At 49.8% G+C, this 22070-nt stretch overlaps 1 protein-coding gene across 4 annotated transcripts in view; it reads left to right on the plus strand.

Moving 5' to 3' along the window:
- LOC135914564 (uncharacterized) overlaps nt 1–22070 on the plus strand; it is a 502153-nt gene that overhangs the window by 340231 nt on the left and 139852 nt on the right. For all 4 annotated transcript variants that reach the window (XM_065447470.2, XM_065447473.2, XM_065447472.2 and 1 more), the window contains one exon: nt 5602–8131. In XM_065447470.2, the coding sequence (XP_065303542.1) occupies nt 8039–8131 (93 nt within the window). In that variant the 5' untranslated portion in view covers nt 5602–8038. The remainder of the gene's footprint in view (nt 1–5601; nt 8132–22070) is intronic.

A 22070-nucleotide genomic window follows, 5' to 3' on the forward strand; every position in this document is an offset into this window, starting at 1 on the left:
ACTCCCATGCCTGGATCGCTGTTCGATTTTCCCACCCTCGGGCGTACACGTATATCCATACGGCCGTCTGTACTATCGTGATGATGCCTCGCCACTTTGCAACTGGCACATTTCTTTCGCTTTATGAAGCGGCCCGTTCTTTGAAGCGAGGCTTTCTTCGCCTCACCTCCGAGGTTTGGGGTTCGTCAACATTCTCCTCGCCTAGTGCAGACGACAAACTGGGCTGTTCGATACGTGCCGCTTGGTATGTTCGGCTGGGTATGTTTTACTGGTTATACTCGTTCGCATAAACAACTTGTACTTCTGATATCTGCACGCCCGTTCTTGGCCCATTCCCCCAGATTGGGTGCCACTGTGACACGAGCGACATTGGAAGCCCATAGGGCACCACGATTTCTGATAGACAACAACGACAACTTACCACATGCCTTGTACTTATCTGTGCATACGCCTGTCGTCATTCTAACCTCGACATATATCACGCGTCGCCTTTGTCCGCGCTTGGCAATGAGAGCTAACAGCTACTGGCGACGGGGCTGGTTGCGCGTCATCCACTGCCGCTGGTACCTCGCTAACACAATCGTCACGTTATTTAGATTCAAATGGGGCGTTGCATCTTCGGGTATTTCCTTCTTCTTATATTTTTTTTATTACAAAAGGCAATTTGGGCAAACGCTTGCGTCTTAGATTTAACTGCACGTTAAAAGACCTCTACGCGGCGAAATTTATTCAGCGCGTTTCCCTCCGACATCCCTCGCAACGCGCCGTTCAGCTTCGGAACATTAAACCCTTCCCCCAAAAACTTCGTGCATATATAAACGCGCACTAATAAAGCCTCCATGTTACCCTTGTTTTAATAGGGATGCTCGTTGTAGGCACAGCTCCGACCGCCGTTTTCTTTCTTTCTTTTAACCGCCGTGGTTTCTCAGTGGCTGTGGTGTTGGGCTGCTGAGCACGAGGTCGCGGGATCGAATCCCAGCCACGGCGGCCGCATATCGATGGGGGCGAAATGCGAAAACACCAGTGTACTTATATTTAGGTGCACGTTAAAGATCACCAGGTGGTCAGAATTTCCGGAGTCCCCCGCTACGGCGCGCCTCATAATGAGAAAGTGGTTTCTTTCTTTTTTTTTTGCGCTTTGCACAGTACTCCAAGTCTCAAACGGTGCTATAAGAGGGCCGATTCGCGCAGTGATATGCGTGATGGTAGGCGAAGTGGGAAATCTAGGAGCGGCGAGCGCGTAGTATCAAGCGCGGCCTTAGTGCCAGAGCAGAACCGGTGTTTCGCTTTGCTTTCCCAGCGCGGAGAGGACCGCGCGGCCTGCAGCGAGGGGTAAGCGCTCGTCTCGACGTGGTGATGGGGCTCACTGAGCGAGCGGCTGCCATCTATTTGCGTCCCCGGCCCCGCACCAGCGGGCGTCGGGTCTCCCTTCACGGAGCGCGTTGCGATTGCCGCCGTGTAACACACGTGTCACACGGCTGCCTCTTGCGCCTTCTACCGGCGCCGCTGAAAAACGAAAAAACGAAAAAGAACAAACTAAACCAAGCAAACGAGAAAGAAATGAGAAACAGAGACACGAAAGGTTTAACAGGTCTGTGACTATCAGTATACTATACCCACTATACTACTGCAATTGACTTACGTTGACATGATCTCGGTTAATCCGACTTTTCGCTTCATTCGAATGCACGATAGAGATCCCGGCAAGGAACCATATGCGCTTACGTTGAAGGAAAACTCGTTTAGTTCGAAAGCTAAAGCATGCCGCTTTGGTTAATTCGACCCCCAACTGACTCCAACCGGCGCCAACTTGTGAGCGTAGCGGTCACAATAAATTCAGCAGACGACTCTATGTCTCTCGTCTGTTTTGAGGATTTTCGTTAGTAGCGACGACAGTGTTAGGTTTGTGGCCCACTTGACGACGAGGACGACGACGACGTCGCCAGCAACGTAACTGTCTAGCGCTGAGACAGCGTTTAAACAAGTCGGCGGTCTTCGCTGCTTGCCGGTTCACTCGCGGTTCAAGTGGAAAAAGAAGAAAAGAAAGGACATCGCAGACTGTTTGAAACAATGAAGCAAAAATTTAATCTGTTCATTTTGCCGCCATTTCTTAATTCGACCTTCCGGATAATTCGGCCTTTTTTGGATAATTCGACCTTTCGGATAATTCGACCAAATGTAGAGGTCCCGCAACGGTCCAGTTAACGGGAGTCGACTGCACTGTTCTATGGGAATACGTCGAGATCAGTGGTAGCTGTTAACAGCCGACCTCTATGATCCTGCAAGGGACATTAAGCGCAATTTATTTTTCACTGTCGTTTGAGCCGTCAAGGAGATCGCTAAAGTCTGCAGAAGTCAAGACAAACCCGTTTTTAACCGTCAACGACATTCTAGTCGGGCGCAAGGGCTCTTTTAAAAACTAAACGCCCGACCGCAAGCTCAGCCCCGGACAAACTGTGCAGCCCGCTGAATATGTATAAGGCACAGTATGCATGCACAGCCAAGAAAAGAAAATTGACATACTACAACGCGGGCAGGTCATACACGCTCCATTTTTACATGCTTATAGCACGCCCAGTTCTAGTTGTAATCGCGGAAAAGGTACGCGTAGGAAAAAAGAAATATTGCTTTCAGAACTGTCCATGAGTTAATACATCAACTGCAAGTCTTCGCACAGATTTGGCGCGTGAATTTTAAACAGTTCGAGAACGATAAATGTTTTAATTGAAGAGAAAACCGTTTGAACCTTTCAGAAGCGCTCCATGCCAATTTCCACGACACCGGCTCGTTTTGAAGAGGTTAATTGCAACATTGCTAATTAATTATCACCTTTATGACTTTGACTTTTGCACTGACTCCACATGGGTTTCATCAGTATGCGTACGAGGTTCTAGTTCGGCTTCATTTGTCATTGCATACTGATTCGGTATTTTTCTTTTTGTCTTCGTCAGTTGCTTTCGCGGCCCGCACATTTATGTGCACATTGAACCGAGTGTCCGGTCGCGCCTGCCGCATTGCTGCTCATCGACTCAGGCGCCCCGACGCTAAGCTCTCATCGTTGCGCGCGTACCTGCGTGTGCATGTATTAATTGCTCGTTTTTCGCACACCATTTCTGCACATTGATTGGACAACACCAAAGGTTGTAGAAAAGCCGGCGACAAATATTACTATCATTCGGAGCATCACCAAATAAAACGCGGTTTAGCGGGTGCCCGTAACTGGCCCCCTTCTCGTCCCCGCCCATTTATGGAGTTGAAGGAACTAAAAGGATGGGGAAACGAGAGAGAGAGAGAGATAGATAGATAGATAGATAGATAGATAGATAGATAGATAGATAGATAGATAGATAGAGAGAGAGAGAGAGAGAGAGAGAGAGAGAGAGAGAGAGAGAGAGAGAGAGAGAGCTAGCAGCTTAAGACTGTGTGCCAACGTTTCGCTGAGGCTTCCGTTTCCACGAGGGTATCGCATTTGTGCTTGCTATATAACAGGCCTCAATGAGACCGAGTCCCCGCCGTCCAAGGCGTTGGCACCGCAACGGTGCTCTCCCTCGGTCTCCTGTAGTTCGTATAACTCGATTCTGCATCTTCCAAGCGTCCCCCTCCCTCTGACCCACTTGGGACCCCCCGCAAGAATTGTGCCTCGCGCGGCGAGCCAGCTGTATGCCGGAGCGCGCACTGGCAAGCGCTCGTCTCCGTAATTCTAGGGTCGTGCAATTCCTGCACGAACGACCCCACCCGGTCGCAAGCACGGAAGTAGCGCTGCAAGTAGGCTCGGATTCGTGGCGGGAGTGGTTAAGGGTTTGCGTGTTTCAGTCGTATTAGTTGCTCAGGCTTGCCAGCTTAACACCGGCCGTACAGAATAGTGAGCGCGGCTTGGAACGGGACGGGGGTGTTTTGTTTCCCCGCAGGTGGCACGATGCCACTGTGCTCTCGCTCATCTGCTTTGAGTCAAAGCACGACAGGAACGGCTCACCAGTGAGCGCGAGCAAAGGCTTTGTGTTTTCAATTTCAGCTATTCGCGAGTGCCTGTTTTCTTACCCGCGCTGTCGCAGCCTTGAGCTTGCTCCTGTTTGAAAGTTGTTTACAACGTTTCGAATAAAATACAGAGTGACTTAGCCGTACGTTAGACAACGATGCTGTTTCTTCGGTAGTTCGTAAAATATTGCATGAGTGAGTGAGTGAGTGAGTGAGTGAGTGAGTGAGTGAGTGAGTGAGTGAGTGAGTGAGTGAGTGAGTGGGTGGGTGAGTGAGTGAGTGAGTGAGTGAGTGAGTGAGTGAGTGAGTGAGTGAGTGGGTGGGTGAGTGAGTGAGTGAGTGAGTGAGTGAGTGAGTGAGTGAGTGAGTGAGTGAGTGAGTGAGTGAGTGAGTGAGTGAGTGAGTGAGTGAGCGAGCGAGCGAGCGAGTGGAGGACTGCGTCCGTCCCTTTGTATATGCGGGTTAGCACAGCAAGACAGTGCGAATATAGTCGGCATATTCATGCTTGTGTATATTTCACGTGTGCATATATGTGTTACTCGCGGGCAATAAAAAAGAAACAGTTGGAACAAGGCGCTTGTCCTTGTCATTTCCTGTCCTTGTACCGGCGTGCTCTGTAATTCGCCATGACACGGAGCACGAACTAGACCTGTGTCAAACATTGTTGCGAATATAGCAATGTGCGAGACTGCGCTATATTTGGCATTCCATAACGATATAACGAGCGCGAGAGCTGTCGCGGAACACAAAAAAGAAGCGACAAGGACAAGCGATGACTTCCAACTGGCGTCTATTAAAAGTAGCACTAATATATATATAACCTCGAACACGCGATCGCAGGCACATGGCTATTGCGGTAGGTGACTGTATCAGTAAACCTTTCATAGCGTTGACGTATAAAGAATTTGCTTGCTTAGCCGCCTTAGGCTTTTGGCGCTCGTTCTTGTTTATTTGTGGTGGTATTGTCAACTTGTGCAAATGTGGTCGTGATCACGTGCGCGATGTTACATGTTCACGCTTCTTTGTAATAAACGCCAGTTGAAAGTGAGCGCTTGTCCTCGTCGCTTCTTTCTTGTGTTCGGTGTCTACTCTCTCGCTGTTTATATCATTAGCGAATATAGCGCCGCCATGTATCGGGTGAACGTGTCTTTTTTACGCCACCAAGTCATACCAGTAACAGCTGGGGCCAGTGTACGTGCTTTTGTGGGCGACATGGGCCGTACATGGGCACTCTGTGGATCTATATTGATCCTGCACATGGTTGCCAGCTTGGGATGAGTTTTGTGTTTTCTAGAAGCTGTACCAGAAGGCGCGTAGTGGCATCCCATGTCATAAGGCTTCTTTTTTTTTTTTCGGCCGGAAAATTAAGCATTATTGGTCACAGCCACGGTGAAAAAACTCGCTGACGCATAAGGTGGTGGACTTCCTCATCCATAGGACATGTCTTCAGATATTCAAAAGTGTCTGAATAAAGTATTTTTGTCAAGCTAACTTTCCCGCAATTTTCGCTGCTGCTCGTGTATTTTCCAGGTACACGTTAGCTGTCATTCATTCCCGTAGCACCTGTGAGTCGGTCGCCGTGCACTCTTAGCTCAACCTCTTCTTTTTTTTTTCTTATTGTTGCAGAGTCGTGGAACCGGAAGCCATGAGCGAGCGCGCGGCTGGAGACAGTCCTGAGGAAGGCCACTTCCTCCTCTTCCTCGGGCGCCGGCCCGTCCTTCCTATGGTTCAACAACACCAGCACTCTTGCGCTGCACTGACCTTCTAGCCTACGTCACTAAAGCACGTCACTTCCGCCAGCCGTGTCCCGTCGGTTCTTCGTTTCCCGGACCAACCGTTGCCGTGGAATCACTTCTGTCGTCTGGTCGTCTTGTGGTTCGTTGCCGAAATCGTTTAAGAACCCCATCCCTTCGTCGGGTCGCAATTTTTACCTACGGTGTGTGTGTGTGTGCGTGTGTGCGTGACATCATCGCTGAGGCGCGCACGTGACCCTGAACGTCCTGACAGCGTCATTGTCACGTGACCAACCAAGCCCATTTATTGCCTGTCGTCTGCAGCCCCTGTTCGTTGGTGTTCGTCATCGAGTTGTCACAGTCCGCGAACGCGTCGTCTGCAACTTTGCCGGATCCTCGTTGAAGTCGCCGCTCAACTTTACCTACCGAGTGTATCGCACGCACTTCTGCTGTTCTGTCCATCTACGTCACGTGTCTTGGCTGTGACGTTGTGCGAAAAGAAAAGCGCACTCATCGTGTTCACCTACGAACAGCCCTTTGTCGCTCTTTCATCGCATCAAGACTGCTGCGTCGCTCAATGGCAATACTGGAAACGTTTTTGCGAATCAAATATTGTTGTCTTACAATTGCGCCGTGAAGGTGTAAGCTCTCACTTTAGAGCGAGCACAGACTTTCAAGGCCTAAAGATCATCTCGTCTGTCGATAGTCGTTGAGCATCACCTTCGAGTGTCTCCTAAACGCTCTAGCGTCATCGAGATTTTAATACGTAACCGAGCTCTGTTGTGTCACTTGTCCGTCTTGTCAATAACACATCGTAGAACTGTTGTCTCCTAGCATTGACGTCATTTCTATGCTAGTCCGCTGTGAGAAACACGGAACACATATTTGAGTGCTCTTGTCGCGAGTAGGCCAGTTGTCAGTGTTTGCGGAGTGAATCGAAGTGCAGTTTTCCTGGACCATTTTTTTCTTTCACTTATTTATATGTTTAGAATAACGCATTTATCGTGCGTTTAAACACCCGCACCAACATCTCCATCGTCTTCGACTGAAACAATCGCCGTGGGTCAAGTCTCTGCGTCATTGCCGGCGACTTGAAGTTGACCTTGAGTGTGGCAGTATCTCTGAACTTGTTCCCAAGCACTGTCGAACGCATCCTGAAGGCTCAACTTACACACCACGCACCTTGAACAGAAGAACCCCGGAGCACATTTCAGACGACTCACCTGTGACTGACGAAACCTTTGCGTTTATCCATAGCCAAACAACACTTGATCTATACGAAATACTTTCCTCGGTGTCGTCTGCTAAAGAGTTTCCCGGGTGTCGTCTGCTAATAGTTATCCGCGAAACATCCAGTGTGTCGGAACTCGCCTGAGAACACTTCAAAGTGAACGCGCTACCAGAAGTGCGCATATTACAAGGTTGTGAACAAAACTGAGAGACCGCGGGTGACGTAACCTCCTCGCAGTGGTCTTCGAGACACTACTCGCATCGCTACGTACTTCGTCGTACCTGTCTATAGTTCTTGTCGCGTTAAGATTCCGCTCACTTAAGCGAATTCAGCGTAAGAAAGCGGAAACTCAGGTTGATCATTTCGAGCGGGCTCTTACACCTCTTGGCTTCGACTGCAAGCCGTGATAATCATCGAAACAATTTCTTTTCCTTGCCGAGAAACCTGGGGGACGAAGTGTCGTCAGCACAAATGAAAATCCGCACCCCGAGAAAGAAGACGCTCCTATTTGGAAGAGCGCGAATCGAGATTCGCAATTTCCTCGACCAGAAGAACGCTTGGGCCAAGCTTCTAGTACGTCACAACTAAGAGAAGTTCTTACATTAAGCAAGCAACCTCAGCCAGGTCTCAACGCGCGATTCTGAGCGTCGGTCGTCTTTAAAAGCAGACTCGTCGGAAAAATCGACCCAAACGTCGAGTTAGCCGAGTCCGCACCTCGACTTCGCAGAGCGTTTCGACTGCAGGTCAGAATAGGCAGACAAACAACAACAACAACAACAACAACAACAACAACAACAACAACAACAACAACAACAACAACAACAACAACAACAACAACAACAACAACAACGTGTTCCTGACGCTCAAGCCTCCTCGAACTGTCGCGTCGAATCGACCCGAAGGAGTCGTCCTACGAAGCGATCGGTAGTCGATGCGCTGGACTCTGTCTCACCGTGCACTGTGACCCCTTCTGTCGATCTCCTCATCCACCCCCATCAGTGACGTGCCACGGAGCCGCGCCGCCTTCGGAACTACGCCGGAGTGTCGTGTCGAATCAGTGCTCCCACTCGCATCCTAGCGCATCGTCGCCGGCGGCGGCATGATTCCCTACTCGACATGCATGCGATTCGCGTCCCGGGACCGTCGCTCACGCAACGCTACGCAGTGGACCGTCTGCAGGAGCCAGATCGGGGTAAGTCCAGTTTTTTTTTCTTCTTTAGTACTTGCTTCGTTGTTTTTCTCCAGCAATACGTAGGATTAACATTTGAAGGTATCTGTATAGCGCAACAAGACAAGGACCCAAGTAGAAACGAAGACGAAGACAAGCGCTTGTCTTCGTTTCTTCTTGTGTCCTTGCTTTGTTGCGCTATACAGATACCTTTCAATGATGACCGACCAACACCGACCAACAAGCCCAGCACTACCCTCGCCGATAGGATTAACGTTTGCGTGGAGGAGGGAGGGGGGACCAGTTTCACGACAGTGTTTTTGGCCTTTGTACCACGCAGTGTGTTTCTCCGGGGAATGGGGCTCTCAAAGCGAAGGGCACGATGGGCTTCCGTTTATTCTTTTCTTTTTGAAGCAGCGTATTCAGTGTCTCTGTACTAACGCGCGGCAGCAGCTTATAGGCCTGCGGTGAATGCGGGGAGATGTCTGTGGCCATAATTTCTCATTTCCGCCATGAATCTAGCTGTGCCAGTGTTTGTAGAGTGTTTACGCTCATTAGTTGACAAAAATTGCAAGCCCCAACCGCGCTTTCTGCAGACAGTCAGCGGTTGTCTAAGAAGAAGAAGAAAAACGTCCTTATCGATTGTGGATGGATGGGTGGATGCGAACTAAGGATAGTATTGTTTTCTGGGCCGTGTAAACTTGTGTAAATTCGCCTACTAACTAAATTAACCCCCCTCCCCCCACCCCAACTCCCTTTGCCTTGCGCGTTATGAAAGATGGCGCGCTTTCTCGTCGCCTCACTTCCTTGCACGCGCTAGATCAAGTCACCATCCTTCTCGGCTCACGCATATCTCTCGCACCTACTGCATATATGACGCGAGGCCGTAATCTTATCGCACTAAGACTTTACACAGAAGATCGCGGCAACGGTGGAAGTTCGCCTGGAGTGTTCATATAATTGCTGTAACACCACCACCACCACCACCACCACCACCACCAACAACAACAACAACTACAACAACAACAACAACAAACAACAACAACCACAACAACGTGAAGATTATGTTAAGTACCTCACACATTACACAGCTTACAAAGCAACCACTTTGTAAACTTTGTCTGCACATTCGACATTTGGAGCAAGGTGCGGAACCAAGCGGCGCTAAGGAGGTTGAAAAAAAAATGTTTTTGTTTTGTTTTGCTTTTTTTACCTCCTTGGGCCGCGTGCAGCCTGTATCGAGCTGAATCACCAGCCGATTTCACAAAGGTCGTTCACCACTGGATATGGTGACCTTCGAGACGAATCGCGTCTTAACGTCGCGATTGTCGGCCGCCTGCAGATACAGTTGAAGAGTATAAGAACGTTCTCGTGGAATACGGACCCTGAAGATAAATAGGCTCGCGAGAGGCTGGTTTGTTCAGGGCTCTCCCTCTCATTTTCTGCGACCAGGTCGAGGGTGCGTTTACCCAGAGCGCGAGAAGCGAGTTGATTGTTCTCTCGGCGCTCATCCTCTCGGAGCTCTCTCGCGGTCTGCGCATGCTCCTGTTTACGTAACGGCGCACGTATAGACCACCTTTTAACGCGACAGCGTTAAGGAGCTCGTGTCGCAGAAAAGCCGGTGTCGTCGGCGTCTGCGGCGTTGGCCGTGATTGATAAATCCCAGCAGGCACTTTATGAATAAAAAACAACTTGCAAGATGGGCTGGGTGGGAATCGAACCAGGGTCTCCGGAGTGTGAGACGGAGGCGTTACCACTGTTTTTTTCGTTTCCCGCACCACCCCATCTCCTCCAACGCCTGCCGCTTGCGTCTCTTATCTTTTTCATTCATTTAGTAATTTCTTTTTATTTCCCGTGTGTTGAACATACACACGCCCAAGCACACACACACATGCACGTGCGCGTTCATTGGCGTTGTTCTTGTTGTCGAGTGAAGGCGATGGTGCTGGCTGTTGCATCGTGGTTAGCGAAGTTCTCGTTGGAAGCTGGAACTGTGGCTGCTTTGCTCTTTCCCCCTTTCCTCTGTTGCGTTTACCCACTGTTTACTCTCGCGCTTTCTCCCCCCCCCCTTTTTTTTTTCAGCGCACTTTCTCGCTGTATTCTGTGAGGCGCCATACTTAATTGACGCCGGAGCGTTGTTAGCGAAAATGTTAGTCGTTCTCGCCGGAAAAATAACTTTTTTTTCATTTTTTTTTCGTTGTTGCCGTTGTTGGCGCTGCTCCGCTCTACACCGCCATGTTTACCTCCGGTGTTTAATAATAATATATGGGGTTTTACGTGCCAAAACCACTTTCTGATTATGAGGCACGCCGTAGTGGGGGACTCCGGAAATTTTGACCACCTGGGGTTCTTTAACGTGCACCTAAATCTAAGTACACGGGTGTTTTCGCATTTCGCCCCCATCGAAATGCGGCCGCCGTGGCCGGGATTCGATCCCGCGACCTCGTGCTCAGCAGCCTAACACCATAGCCACTGAGCAACCACGGCGGGTTCCGGTGTTTACGATGGCGCCGGTAACGGCGAGAGCACTCCCTAGACTTCTGAAGCAGCCGCTCGCGTTTTTTTATTTTGAACGGTTTCTGCGTCTACGAGTTTGCTCCACTAATAACGTGCAGCAACGTGTAAGTTAGATCTTCCTTTCGGCTAAGCGGAGAGACCGGATTTTGCGGGACTTTGTGCGCCAGAGATGAATTCCTGAATTGGCTCGGGCGCCGGCGAATGTCGTAATTGGGACAGTTGGAACGTGCCACGCATATCCGCGTCGTAATTGGCCAAAGCCTTCGGAGCCGTCGTCTTCGCTCGGCTGCCGTGATTGGGCAGCACCGCCTGGAGGCGTTCGCTCGTGCAACCAATCGCCGTACGCCACGTGGTGCACGTGCCTGTCGCGATCGGTCGTGTCGTTCGCGAAGCCGCGTTGTTGTCGACACCGTTTCGTCTCTGCCATCTTTTAAAGACGACGATATTAACAGAGAAACGCTCTGAGGTAAAGGTAAGTAAATTTTAGATGGGAGGTGAATTTCACGTTGCGCAAAATTGGCTGCACCGTAAACCACAACGTTGAATTCGAAACTGCGCGCAAGCTGTAAATTGCGGCCCTCGTGTCTGTTTGAAGTCTCGAAAAAATTTCTCTTGTGAGATCTTCCGTTGTACCGGCAGTCTACTTCACGTTGATTGGCCTTTCCCCGTTTTTTTACGAGCCACCCTAGCCTATAGGAAAGGCGATTAATAGTACGGGTCGATGTATACACATATACTGAATAAAGTGCATATAATGTATCGATAGTCTGATGGGTAAAGAAATGACTACAAGAAGTGGTCACGTCATGTAATAGTAATCTCATTGTGCTCGCAAAGAGCTTTAAATATTGCAGAATGCAAGAGACGTAAGCTGCATAAGTCGGCTACAGTGTTTGTCGCCTTCTCGTCTTGTCCCCACGTCCGCTTTTGTGGGGCTAAACATTCAGCGTTGTCCAGAAGCATGCAGCCCACCAAGAAGCCAAAAGTAGCAGTCAGTGGAATTCGGACTTCCATTAGCCGAAGCAGACTCTCGTAACTTTCACCTTGCCGCATGCTATCAGCCGAGAGCCAGGCGATAACAGCGCCTTTCGTCAATAAACCATCGCTTTCCTTTCAGCCCCATAACTTCCTTCCTTCTTTCTTTCTCTCTTTCTTTCTTTCTTTCTTTCTTTCTTTCTTTCTTTATAATTGTGAACAGGGAGGGCGTAAGTAACTCGCGTCTGCCAAGAGTGGGAAGTTCCTTTTCGTGAAAAGCTACGCCACTAGAAAAAAAAAAGAAAGAAGTCAAAATAGAAGCGGCAACCCAGGGGGTGTTGGTTATTTTCGAGACCCGCCAAGGTGAAGCGCTTTCGGTGGTGGCACACACTCAAGCCCCTGCGAGGGAGCCTGCAGTTCATTCTGTCCAACTCAAAGCCCTCTTATACCGTCTTGTTTCGTGGAGGCCCGGACCCCCTTGGACATCTAATTTTCTGGCACACCCCTTCCCTTTTATCATCTATGGCGTCTTCGACAGGCACCAGGCCGGTGGGCCTTGTTTGCGGCGCGTCTTATATAATGTTTGCGCATCATTTCGCTCTTCCGTTTGGTTTGCAGTTTTGCCAGAATCCGCTCGGCTTTGCGCCTTGTCGGGGCGCAGAGCCTCCGATGTTTGCCGCCGAGGTGTGTTTATGGCGCCTCTTATCTCTGGAAAAACGCGGGTGCCTAGCTAGGCCTTGGTGATTGGTATTTCTGTTTGCTTGCGTGATCGGGGCTTATACGCGGCTTTCATCGCTGCCTCGTCAAGTCACGTGTGAAGCATCTTGTGTCTTATGTACATCCTAGATGTCCAACGACGCAAAGCTCTACTTGGGCTGGCAAGTTATAGTTGGTGTTTGTTAAGTTTGTTATAGTTCCATGTTAACTTTTATGAAGCCTCTTGTGAGCCATGTGTTTCAAAGAAAAAATAACATTCGGGAAAATACGTGAAGGTGTTCATTTGTATCGATAGCCGTATTAGCCCGAAAACTACGGCACTGTTTGAGCGCAGCTCTTAGGTGCCAGTTCTTGAGGCGAGCGTTGGCGTTGCCCCTGGTAACCGTGCGAACTAGCACGACGAAGGATGAAAGCGAACGCGTAGCGCAACGGGAGAGGAAAGACGGCGACAGCGAAGAGAGCGAGAGGAGGATAGCGGAAGAGGAGGGTATGGCGAAAGCGTGGGGAGAAAAGGGCAGTGTCGCGCAAGACGGGCTGTGCGGCGACAATGGCTACGAGATGGCGCCAGAGTAGCGCGCGCCGTCTGTGTGGAAACAAAGCGCTGCATGAGCAGAGGTCTGTCTGCGGCGGCTGCCGTGAATCGCGCCCACGCGTCATCCACGCGCTGCCTCTCACGATCACCCGATTAGCGAGGCAGTCGCGTCACACTTCGCTCCGTTTGCAGCGTGCCGCAGGAGACAGATTGTCCGTGCCAGCCAATATATATCGCAAAATTAAAACACCCTTAGAGTCGCGCTCAAATTTCACATTACAGAGTAACGTAACCATAAGTAAATTTTGTTTTATGTCAATCGCGACATGGTAGGGCCAAAATAAATATTGTGGAACATGGTTGCGTACGTACTGACTAGCGACTCCTGGCATTGACAGGTGGCTCGTCGCCAGCGTATTGACACGCCGGGCCTAAACGCGAACTAAAGAAATTGAACGAGGAGGCCCTTATTTTCTTTTCCACATTCGCCGCTGTATACAACACCGGAATGATTCACACATAGAGGCTTATTTTTCAAAATCAATGAAATTGGGGGTTTTAAGGTCATCAATCTGCGAAGTGATTCACGAAGGGCGCCGTGAGGAGACAGTATGGAGTAATTTTCCCATCTATGGTTCTTGAACGTGCAACCAATGCACGGCACAGCAACGTTTTTGCATTCCGCCCCAACTCGGATGCGGCTGCCGCGGCGGGCATCGCACCCGCGACCTCGTGCTCAGAAACGCAATGCTGTAGTCACTTAACTATTGCGGAAGGTAGGCTTAATTTCGGCGCCAAAGCACACTTAATGCCCGGCTTCGCCCCACTTTGAAGTAACCAGACACCCGATCGGTGCTCTTCTTTATTTCCTCCCATTCTCATTTCATTCCGGCGAGGTAGCGCGCGCACACACACGCACGCACATACATACATACATCATACATACATACATACATACATACATACATACATACATACATACATACATACATACATACATACATACATACATACATACATACATACATACATACATACATACATACATACATACAACGGCGGAAAGGGCGAGAAGGTGAGAAGTGCATCCTAAATATTATTCCATTCGGGAACGACCGGCGCACGGTTTAGCTCACTCCCGTTCAATAAAACATCAGGATACCCTGAGCAGCAATCCCCAATCGCGACGTCAGGCACTGCGGCCCGCCTGATGTCGCCTCTGCATTCCCGACTCCCCAAGAGGGGGTGGCCGCGCTTGGCTTTGGCGCCACTAACGCTACAGCGAATTAGCGCTAACGCGACGGTGTACTAGAATCCTACTAGACTATACTAACGCGGCCTTCTTTTTTTTTTTGCCTTTGTACGCCCGCACCGTGGCACTTTTATCGTTATATTCGTTTCCATGTCAGCTGACGCTTTGCGTTGCTTGCTTTTGGCCGAAGCCAAGCAGCCAAGACAGGAGAAGCCGGTTCTCTTTTGTCTCTGGATTCGCGTGGGGCTTTTCTCAGCTCTGCCTCGCGGCAGCCAGCAATCGTACGCAGCACACTCGCGGGTTCGACTTAGCGCGTTACACTCCGCCTCACGACAACCGTGCAGTGCGGCGAAGCGTACGGCTCGTGTGAGCCATTCCAAGCAGCTGGGTCTGGCTGCAACGTATATCCGGAGAATGGAGGCACGGCCATTTATGCGCCACTCTAACCCTGCCCTGGAGCTTTCGTTTGTATCGGCGTCGCGCGGACGTCGACCGAAAGCGCACAATGGGAGGACGCCTTCAGGTTCTCTTTCGTGCTTCGCTAATGCGAATCGCAGCTTTTTACCGTATGCTGCACGGTAGTTGGCAGGGGCGGGAGCATAAGTGCTCGGGCTCCGCTGATTCGCTAATAGACGCGACGGGATTTCGCTGTCCTCGTCCGGCTGATGGGAAAAGCGCTTTCCTTCGCGCTCTCTTCCCACAACTTTCCCTCTCTCTCTCTCTCTCTCTCTCTCTCTCGAGAGAGAGAGAGCTTTTGCTCGTGCATCGCGTCGCCGTTTGTAGGGCGCTTATCGCTGATGTGCGCCTGATCAAAGCGTTGAGCGGCTCGGCGCAAAGGGGCATGGGCAGCTCTGGCGCTGGAGGAAGCTTTCGCTCGTTGCTGCCGCCGGCCGTGCCCGTCCTGGGCCATGAAGTGCTGGCGATTTTCGGCCGATGGTGCGGGGCGAGTGGCGTTTGAAGTGGCGCGTTCGATGCTCGGAGCGCAGTCGGCGCCCGGCAAGTGTGCTTGAGAAGGAACGAAAAGTATGAGGATGAATACGGAAAGAGGGGAAATCCCTTCTAAGTGTGCGATAAGTGACGAAGAACGCGCGCGTGCGCGCCGCTTTGTTATGTATTGCTGCATTCGTAAGTACGTGCCGCATTCATTACCGCCCGATTTCGTCACGCTTCTTACGACAGCAAAATCAAACAAACTGCTACTACAGATATACTACTCGTGCCACCACGAGTATCCCGCATTTCGTGTATGCAGGTTTTCGTTTTAAACGTTAAAGTGAACCAGTCAACTGATCAATCAGCAGTCAATCGGTGAATGGCTCAGTCAGTATTCCAGTGATTGAATCAGTCAAAGTAATTAAATAATTTGATTGTATGTCCTATCTATCTATCTATCTATCTATCTATCTATCTATCTATCTATCTATCTATCTATCTATCTATCTATCTATCTATCTATCTATCTATCTATCTATCTATCTATCTATCTATCTATCTATCTATCTATCTATCTATCTATCTATCTATCTATCTATCTATCTATCTATCTATCTATCTATCTATCTATCTATCTATCTATCTATCTATCTATCTATCTATCTATCTATCTATCTATCTATCTATCTATCTATCTATCTATCTATCTATCTATCTATCTATTCAGACAGAAAGCCAGATAGACGGACAGATTACGCGTGGGTAAAATCAGTTCCACGTGGTTAGGCGCGTCGAAGCCGCGGCGAAGATACGTCGGAAATAAGCGTCATGTAGGCTTGTCCCCGTCAGAGCGAGTAACGAGCGTACATAAGCACACGGTCGCGCGCCCCTCGCGCGGGACGCATCTCGTGACGGGCAAACGCAGCGCGTGCCTTTGCATCGCCCGACTGTAAAGGTACGTCCTCACTTGCGGAAGTAAGCGCGCGCAAGGCGGCGCGCTTAAAAAACGCGCGCCGCGAGAGGGCGCTTTTGCGGCAAGAATTCTCTAATATAGCAGCTTGGGCTTGTCGGCTCTCCATCCCGGTGTTAACAGCACAAAACGCAGACGGGACGCGAGACGACGCCACAAGCGCTGCCGAAGTAATCGCGTAGCCTTGCACGCCTTTGTTTACGCAAGTGAAGACGTAACTTAACAGTCGACGGGAAGCCGCGCACGCGTGATATGCACGAGGAGACAATCAAAGCCGGATCGAGTCGATTGCGTCAGCACCGCTTCCGCGTGCGTCGAGGGAGCCGCGCTTGCGACACCGTTCGTTCCAGCGCGTCGTTGAGACGGGCTGGACCTGTCCAGGTGACTAAGCCGGCTTTCTTTTTTTCCCCCATGACAGGCGGGAGACGAGAGTCAAAGTGGCTCAGAATTAAGAACAAACTCGGCAAAGAGAAATAGTGGCTATTTCTGCGCATGAGCACGTGCTTTAGCGCCAAGAACAAAGGGCGTGAATAAAGGAAAGCCGCGTGAGGGCGCCACCGATGGGAGAATTCCGGAACGCCGCATGGGGCGCTGTTTCGCTCTCACTGGCAGCTTCGTCGCTCTGCGGTCAGGTTTCTACGTATGTAGCGGATCTGCTGAGCGCCTTTATTCGATGCGCGCGCGGGCGGTATTGTTGCTCGTGTCCTCGCCTTACATTACTACAGCGAAGCTATTAAGGGCTAGTTCCCACAGGTTCGTGTCCGTGTGTAGACGCAAAACTCCCCATACGTGGGCCGATCCCGAAGATAGTGCGATGCCCGGCCGACCCGTGGCGGAGGTGCAGTTTGCCGTTAAGGGGCCCACACACACAGCTTAATTCGCTGGTCATCCTTTTCTGGCAGATTGGAAGTGGAAGGGCACTGAGTTTCTCTTCTTTCTTTCGTTTAACGCGAATACCACCCTCGGTATCCGCAGGCGAATCCGCGTACGTCGAATCCCCGCATAATCGTACCCGCGTGTTCTTAGAACACCGTCCGTGGAGATCAAGTGGAGCGCGAAAAACTCGCTATCGCTGTCGGTGCTTCGTTTTTTTCTAAAACCGCAAATAATATATCAACTTTCTCAGCTGTTCTTTGTTCTAAATATTGCTCTTGCTAAGGGTTTCTTGCAAAACAAAAAAAATTCGTCGATGGAACTTCAGCATTACTGGCTAGGAGAGCAGCAACTGCGGCCCTTCAGCCACTGGAAGTGATGGGTGCTATTAGATTACTTAGTAATCGGCAGTAAGGGATGAGTCATCAGCATTAACTGGTGGGTTGCAGTAAAACGTAGAATGGGCAGTAACGCCTACTCTTCGTTATTCTTGCTTCGGACGGCTCTGTGACTTCGCGCGCGGATCACTTTCAATAAATGGTGCAATTCGGAATTACAGAATTACTATCCGCGGCGCAAATACATAACGTTGCCTTGCTGTCTTTAGGAAAACTCTGGTTTCTTGGAAGCCTAAAAAAAAGGCTACAAGGCGTGATTAATAGTGCCGCGGTAAACTCCTGAAGCCGCAGTTTAGCGCGCGAAGATTAGACGTATTTATGTATAGTCGCGAGCAAAAGTCCGATGGCCAAGGACGCTATGAAATTTGCCTTCGTCGCAACCTCTAGGTATGCAGGACGAAATCAAGGGGTACAGCCTACGGGCGTCTGTTCAATCCTTTGATTTGACATCAACGATATGATGTCAGTCGCACGGACAAAAAGCGACGAATTATGTGATGGGCCAATGTACTGAGCTCCGTCATTAATTTAGTTTTGCACAACCTTGCTAAACATTATATATATATATATATATATATATATATATATATATATATATATATATATATATATTGCGTATGCTGCAGACTCTTGAATCTTGCTTCCGGCTGTACATATACGCCATGGCTGCTGGGCATCGCTGCGCCTTAGTTCCCTCCGGCAATTTTTATGTGAGAGATGCTATGACTGTAGCGACTCGCTTCCTGGCCTCTCGTCTTCGCCCAGCTCCTTGGAAAGAGCGAAAAAAAAATAATATGAAATACGGCCTGTGCGCTCGCTCGCCTTCGTCACCATCATTAGCGAGCCAACAGAAGTCGGATCCACGGTCGCGTCGCAGTCGCCGCGACGGCTCGCCGACCCAGATTTTGCGAAATGAGAGCTATGCTAATGGGCTCCGTCCTACGCACACCAAGCCCCCTGCCTCCCCCTCCTCTTTCTTCTTCTTCTTCTTTTTCTTCTATTTTTCGCTTTTTTTTTCTAGCCGCCGCATCGGCTGTTTCTTAAGCGCCGCATTGGCTGCTTTGACGGTTGCTCCCTGCTGGTGGCCGCCTGCTCCTGTCTCGAATAGAGCCCCGCCGCAGTAGACCCCACATGAGGGTAGACGTATAGTGTGGAGCGAGCATTTTGATACCCCTTGTTTCTGTCTTATTTTTCGGCTGTGTTTCCTTAAAGGGGCCGCAGTCACGCTAGCTTTAGTCATCTATGCGACGACTGTTAATAACGAGTGCTCTGAAGGAATAAAACAAAACAAGAGAAAAAAATTAGGGGGTGGGGGCGGCGAGTTGCCTGTCAAAGCCAGGCATCCCTGCAGACTGGCTCATTTGGCGATCCACTGATTGCACGCTCTGTCAACTGCGTATAGCCACTGGCCGAGTACTGAGTGGAACTCTTACTAACTGACCAATTACCTAACTAAACTACGAAAGAATCAAATAAAAATCAGGCTGACTGATTAACTAAAGGACAAACTAATGGCTGATTGACGAACTGATGAACTAAGCAAGTAACGAAGTAACTGATCATCTGGCTCACTGAGTGACCTGGGGATTAAGCAGCCAACTAATAAGTAGCCAACCGACTATCGAAGGATGTTAACTACCTAACTAAGCTGCCAACCAAATAACCTACTGCATGCCTGACTAGTTGATCAACCAAGTAATAACTGACCAACCAACTGACGAACGAACCATTCAACGAACCAACTAATCAACTTGCTGACGGACTGAATTGCCGAACTAGTAACTACGCAAGCAACTGATAAGTCGCCAATGGACTAACCAACAAACAAATAAACCAGCTAACAACCTAACAAACTAATGACCTGTGCTACTAAGCAACTTACTGACCAGCCAGATGCCGAACTATCTACTACCAAATTAACGAAATAACTGCCTGCGATATCTGCCTGGCTTACCAATTCACCGGCAAGGCAATCGAACGAGCAAACTAACTAATTTACTTTTCCTCTAACTCAAGTGCTCGCTCAACTTTAAGTGAGCGAACGAATGAACGAGTCGCTATAGCGAACTCTTGTGTCACCGAATTTCAATCTCTGTTCTTTCGCTCTCCACCCGCTCTCGCACCCTTGCCAACTCATTACTTTTTCTTCTTTTTCGCCGTGCTTATCACCCGTCCCCGTTCTCTCGGGCCCACCGATGCATTACTAACAGTGCGCCGATGTCTCGGTAACTGTCGCGTCGCCGCCCGCAAACGATCGTTGCATCATCATCATCATCATCATCATCATCATCATCATCATCATCATCATCATCATCCTGGTTACGCGCACTGCAGGGCAAAGGCCTCTCCCATACTTCTCCAACAACCCCGGTCATGTACTAATTGTGGCCAATTAGTACATGACCGGGGTTGTTGGAGAAGTTGCATCAGAAGTCGATAAGCCGCAACGATACATGCTCACGTCCGTAGCGTCCGTCTCCGCTCTGTGTAAAAGTGCCGGAGCGAGCCTTTGCCGTTGTGGCCCGAAACAACAGGCTATCGCGGAGACACCTGTCCGAAGACTGAGAATATTGAGATGCCGGTACAGAGTAAACGAGTGAGCCAGGTTAAGGCAACGTGCGGGCACTCGGCGAAGGTCATTAGGAGGGCGTGTCGCCTCTTACCGCGTGTAGTATTAACCGGATGCGTGGGAACCGCCTGCAATGGCTACGTCTAGACGGCGGCACCGTCGCAGGTTTGCGTGGCCGTTACTCATTCCACTAGTGGAGGCAGAAAAAAAAAAAAGATAATGTTCCGGGCTGACGCACAGCGGAGGGAAGTGTGGGTATCTCGAGAAACGTTCACTTGTGCGGCTAAGAAACGGGATTATACGAGAAAAAGAAAAAAAAGTAGACAAATCAGCCTAGAGCGTTGTTCAGCCGTTCTCATCCTGCCTGGAAGCGATTTAAAGACGGACCGCAGGAAAACGACTGAAAAGCTCGAGTAGCTTTGTCCCGCAGCAAGGCAAACAACTTAAGTCATTGAAAATATAGAAGCAGCCAAACGTCTACCCTAAGGGAAAGGTTAAACATATTCGCAGAAAAGCTACACAAACGAGGTGACAAGGTCATCCGCGCAAATGCATAGGTCACGTGCTGTGGGGGCTCTAGCTTCGGGAGCCGCAAGAGAGGGCATCACAACTGACATCGCGGCGAGAGTGAAGGACCAAGAGGAGGGCTCTGTCTTGGCGGTGACCTGTTAGCTCAATTATACAACACAACAACAACCGCAACAACAGCTGGCTGAAACTTCGAGGCCGCGGATACCCCGCATTTGGAATGGTCAGTAAATTAAATCTTATCAAAATCAGTTGCTCTCGATAAATTACTCGTTAATTGGCAGCGATATCACGATCGCACTTCGTCAGGCCCGGACTGTCATTTCATATATATATATATATATTCACTAGGGAACTGCTGGGAAGGCACTGGGGAAAGGGGGTGGGGTGCAGTTTAAGGTTTCCCTGTTCCACAGGAAGACGTAATAATAGAGGTTCGCCGTTGTACACGGTCTAGGGGTCGTCCGTCACTCTTGAGATCCAAACCTGGAACTCGCATCTCACAGGCTGGCACCCCGACGCGGGTTGCATTCGATGTGGGCAAATGTCTTTTATTTTTTTCTGCGTCGCAGTATTTCGTGACTTCTGCTGGATGAGTTCTTTTCTGGTGCATGGGCTTGTTCCGAATCTCAGGGGCTTTGCAATCTTTGCATTATAAGGCCGGGACTATTAAGGGCCTCCAATTAAATTTCCTAGAGATAGTACTTGCGCTGCTCTAATTCAAGTACCGCAGGAACAACGATGGCTAATGCGTGGTATCGTCTGACCTTCGTGCGTGTGTGGCTTCATACGCTTTAACAACAACAACAACAACAACAACAACAACAACAACAACAACAACAACGACGACGACGACGACGACGACGACGACGACGACCACGACAACAACAACAACAACATCTATACAACATTAAAGGGGTTGTGTTTGGGCATCTAAGGCCGTTTCACGTTTTCCCAACGGAGCATCGGCATGTGTTCGCCAGGACTTCTTGTGTCGACGGCCGTGTGTCCACGCTTCCGATGCGGAACCTCCTTTACGACCACTTTCAATCGCCCGTCTCGCGAGGGCGCCTCCCGCGGGTCTCGTGAACCCGGACGCGCGATGACCCCCCGAAATGTCTGGCCTGTCCCTATACGCAACGGATAAGGGCGTCTACGTGTAGCTTTGAGGCTTGAAACGAGCCATGACATAACCGAGTCTTACGTCCAAAGTTCGCGTTTCGTGGTTCGCGCGGCAGACTCGGAACGGCCGGTACACGTGCTTCTCGGCAGGGGACGTCGACGTCGTTCGAACGGCAATGCGACTCGCAGGTTTCGGCTGGCCTAGCACGTGACGGAGCAATCAAAAGCGTTCCGTGAGACCGATAGCGCGTCCCGGATTTGCGGCACAACTGCCGTGTTCGTGCCCCTATGAAAATGGCCATTGCCTTTATGTTTCCTTTATGTTTCCTTCTTGTGTCCTATGTGACCTTTATGTTTCCTTGTCCTTTGTGTGACCTCCAGGATGTGAACTTTGTGTGTACTACGTGTTTACTCATCCTAACGTATACCTCGAGGAAGTTACCTTTATTATGCCTCTAGGATGTGTCCTTTATGTTTACGGCAGGATGTTAACTGGATGTGCACTATGTGTTACCTGAGTGTACACTTGAGTGCACATGTAGGTAACATAGAGTGCACATAACAACTGTCTTTACAT

This window comes from Dermacentor albipictus, chromosome 6 (assembly GCF_038994185.2).
Source record: "Dermacentor albipictus isolate Rhodes 1998 colony chromosome 6, USDA_Dalb.pri_finalv2, whole genome shotgun sequence".
Classification (NCBI taxonomy): domain Eukaryota; kingdom Metazoa; phylum Arthropoda; class Arachnida; order Ixodida; family Ixodidae; genus Dermacentor; species Dermacentor albipictus.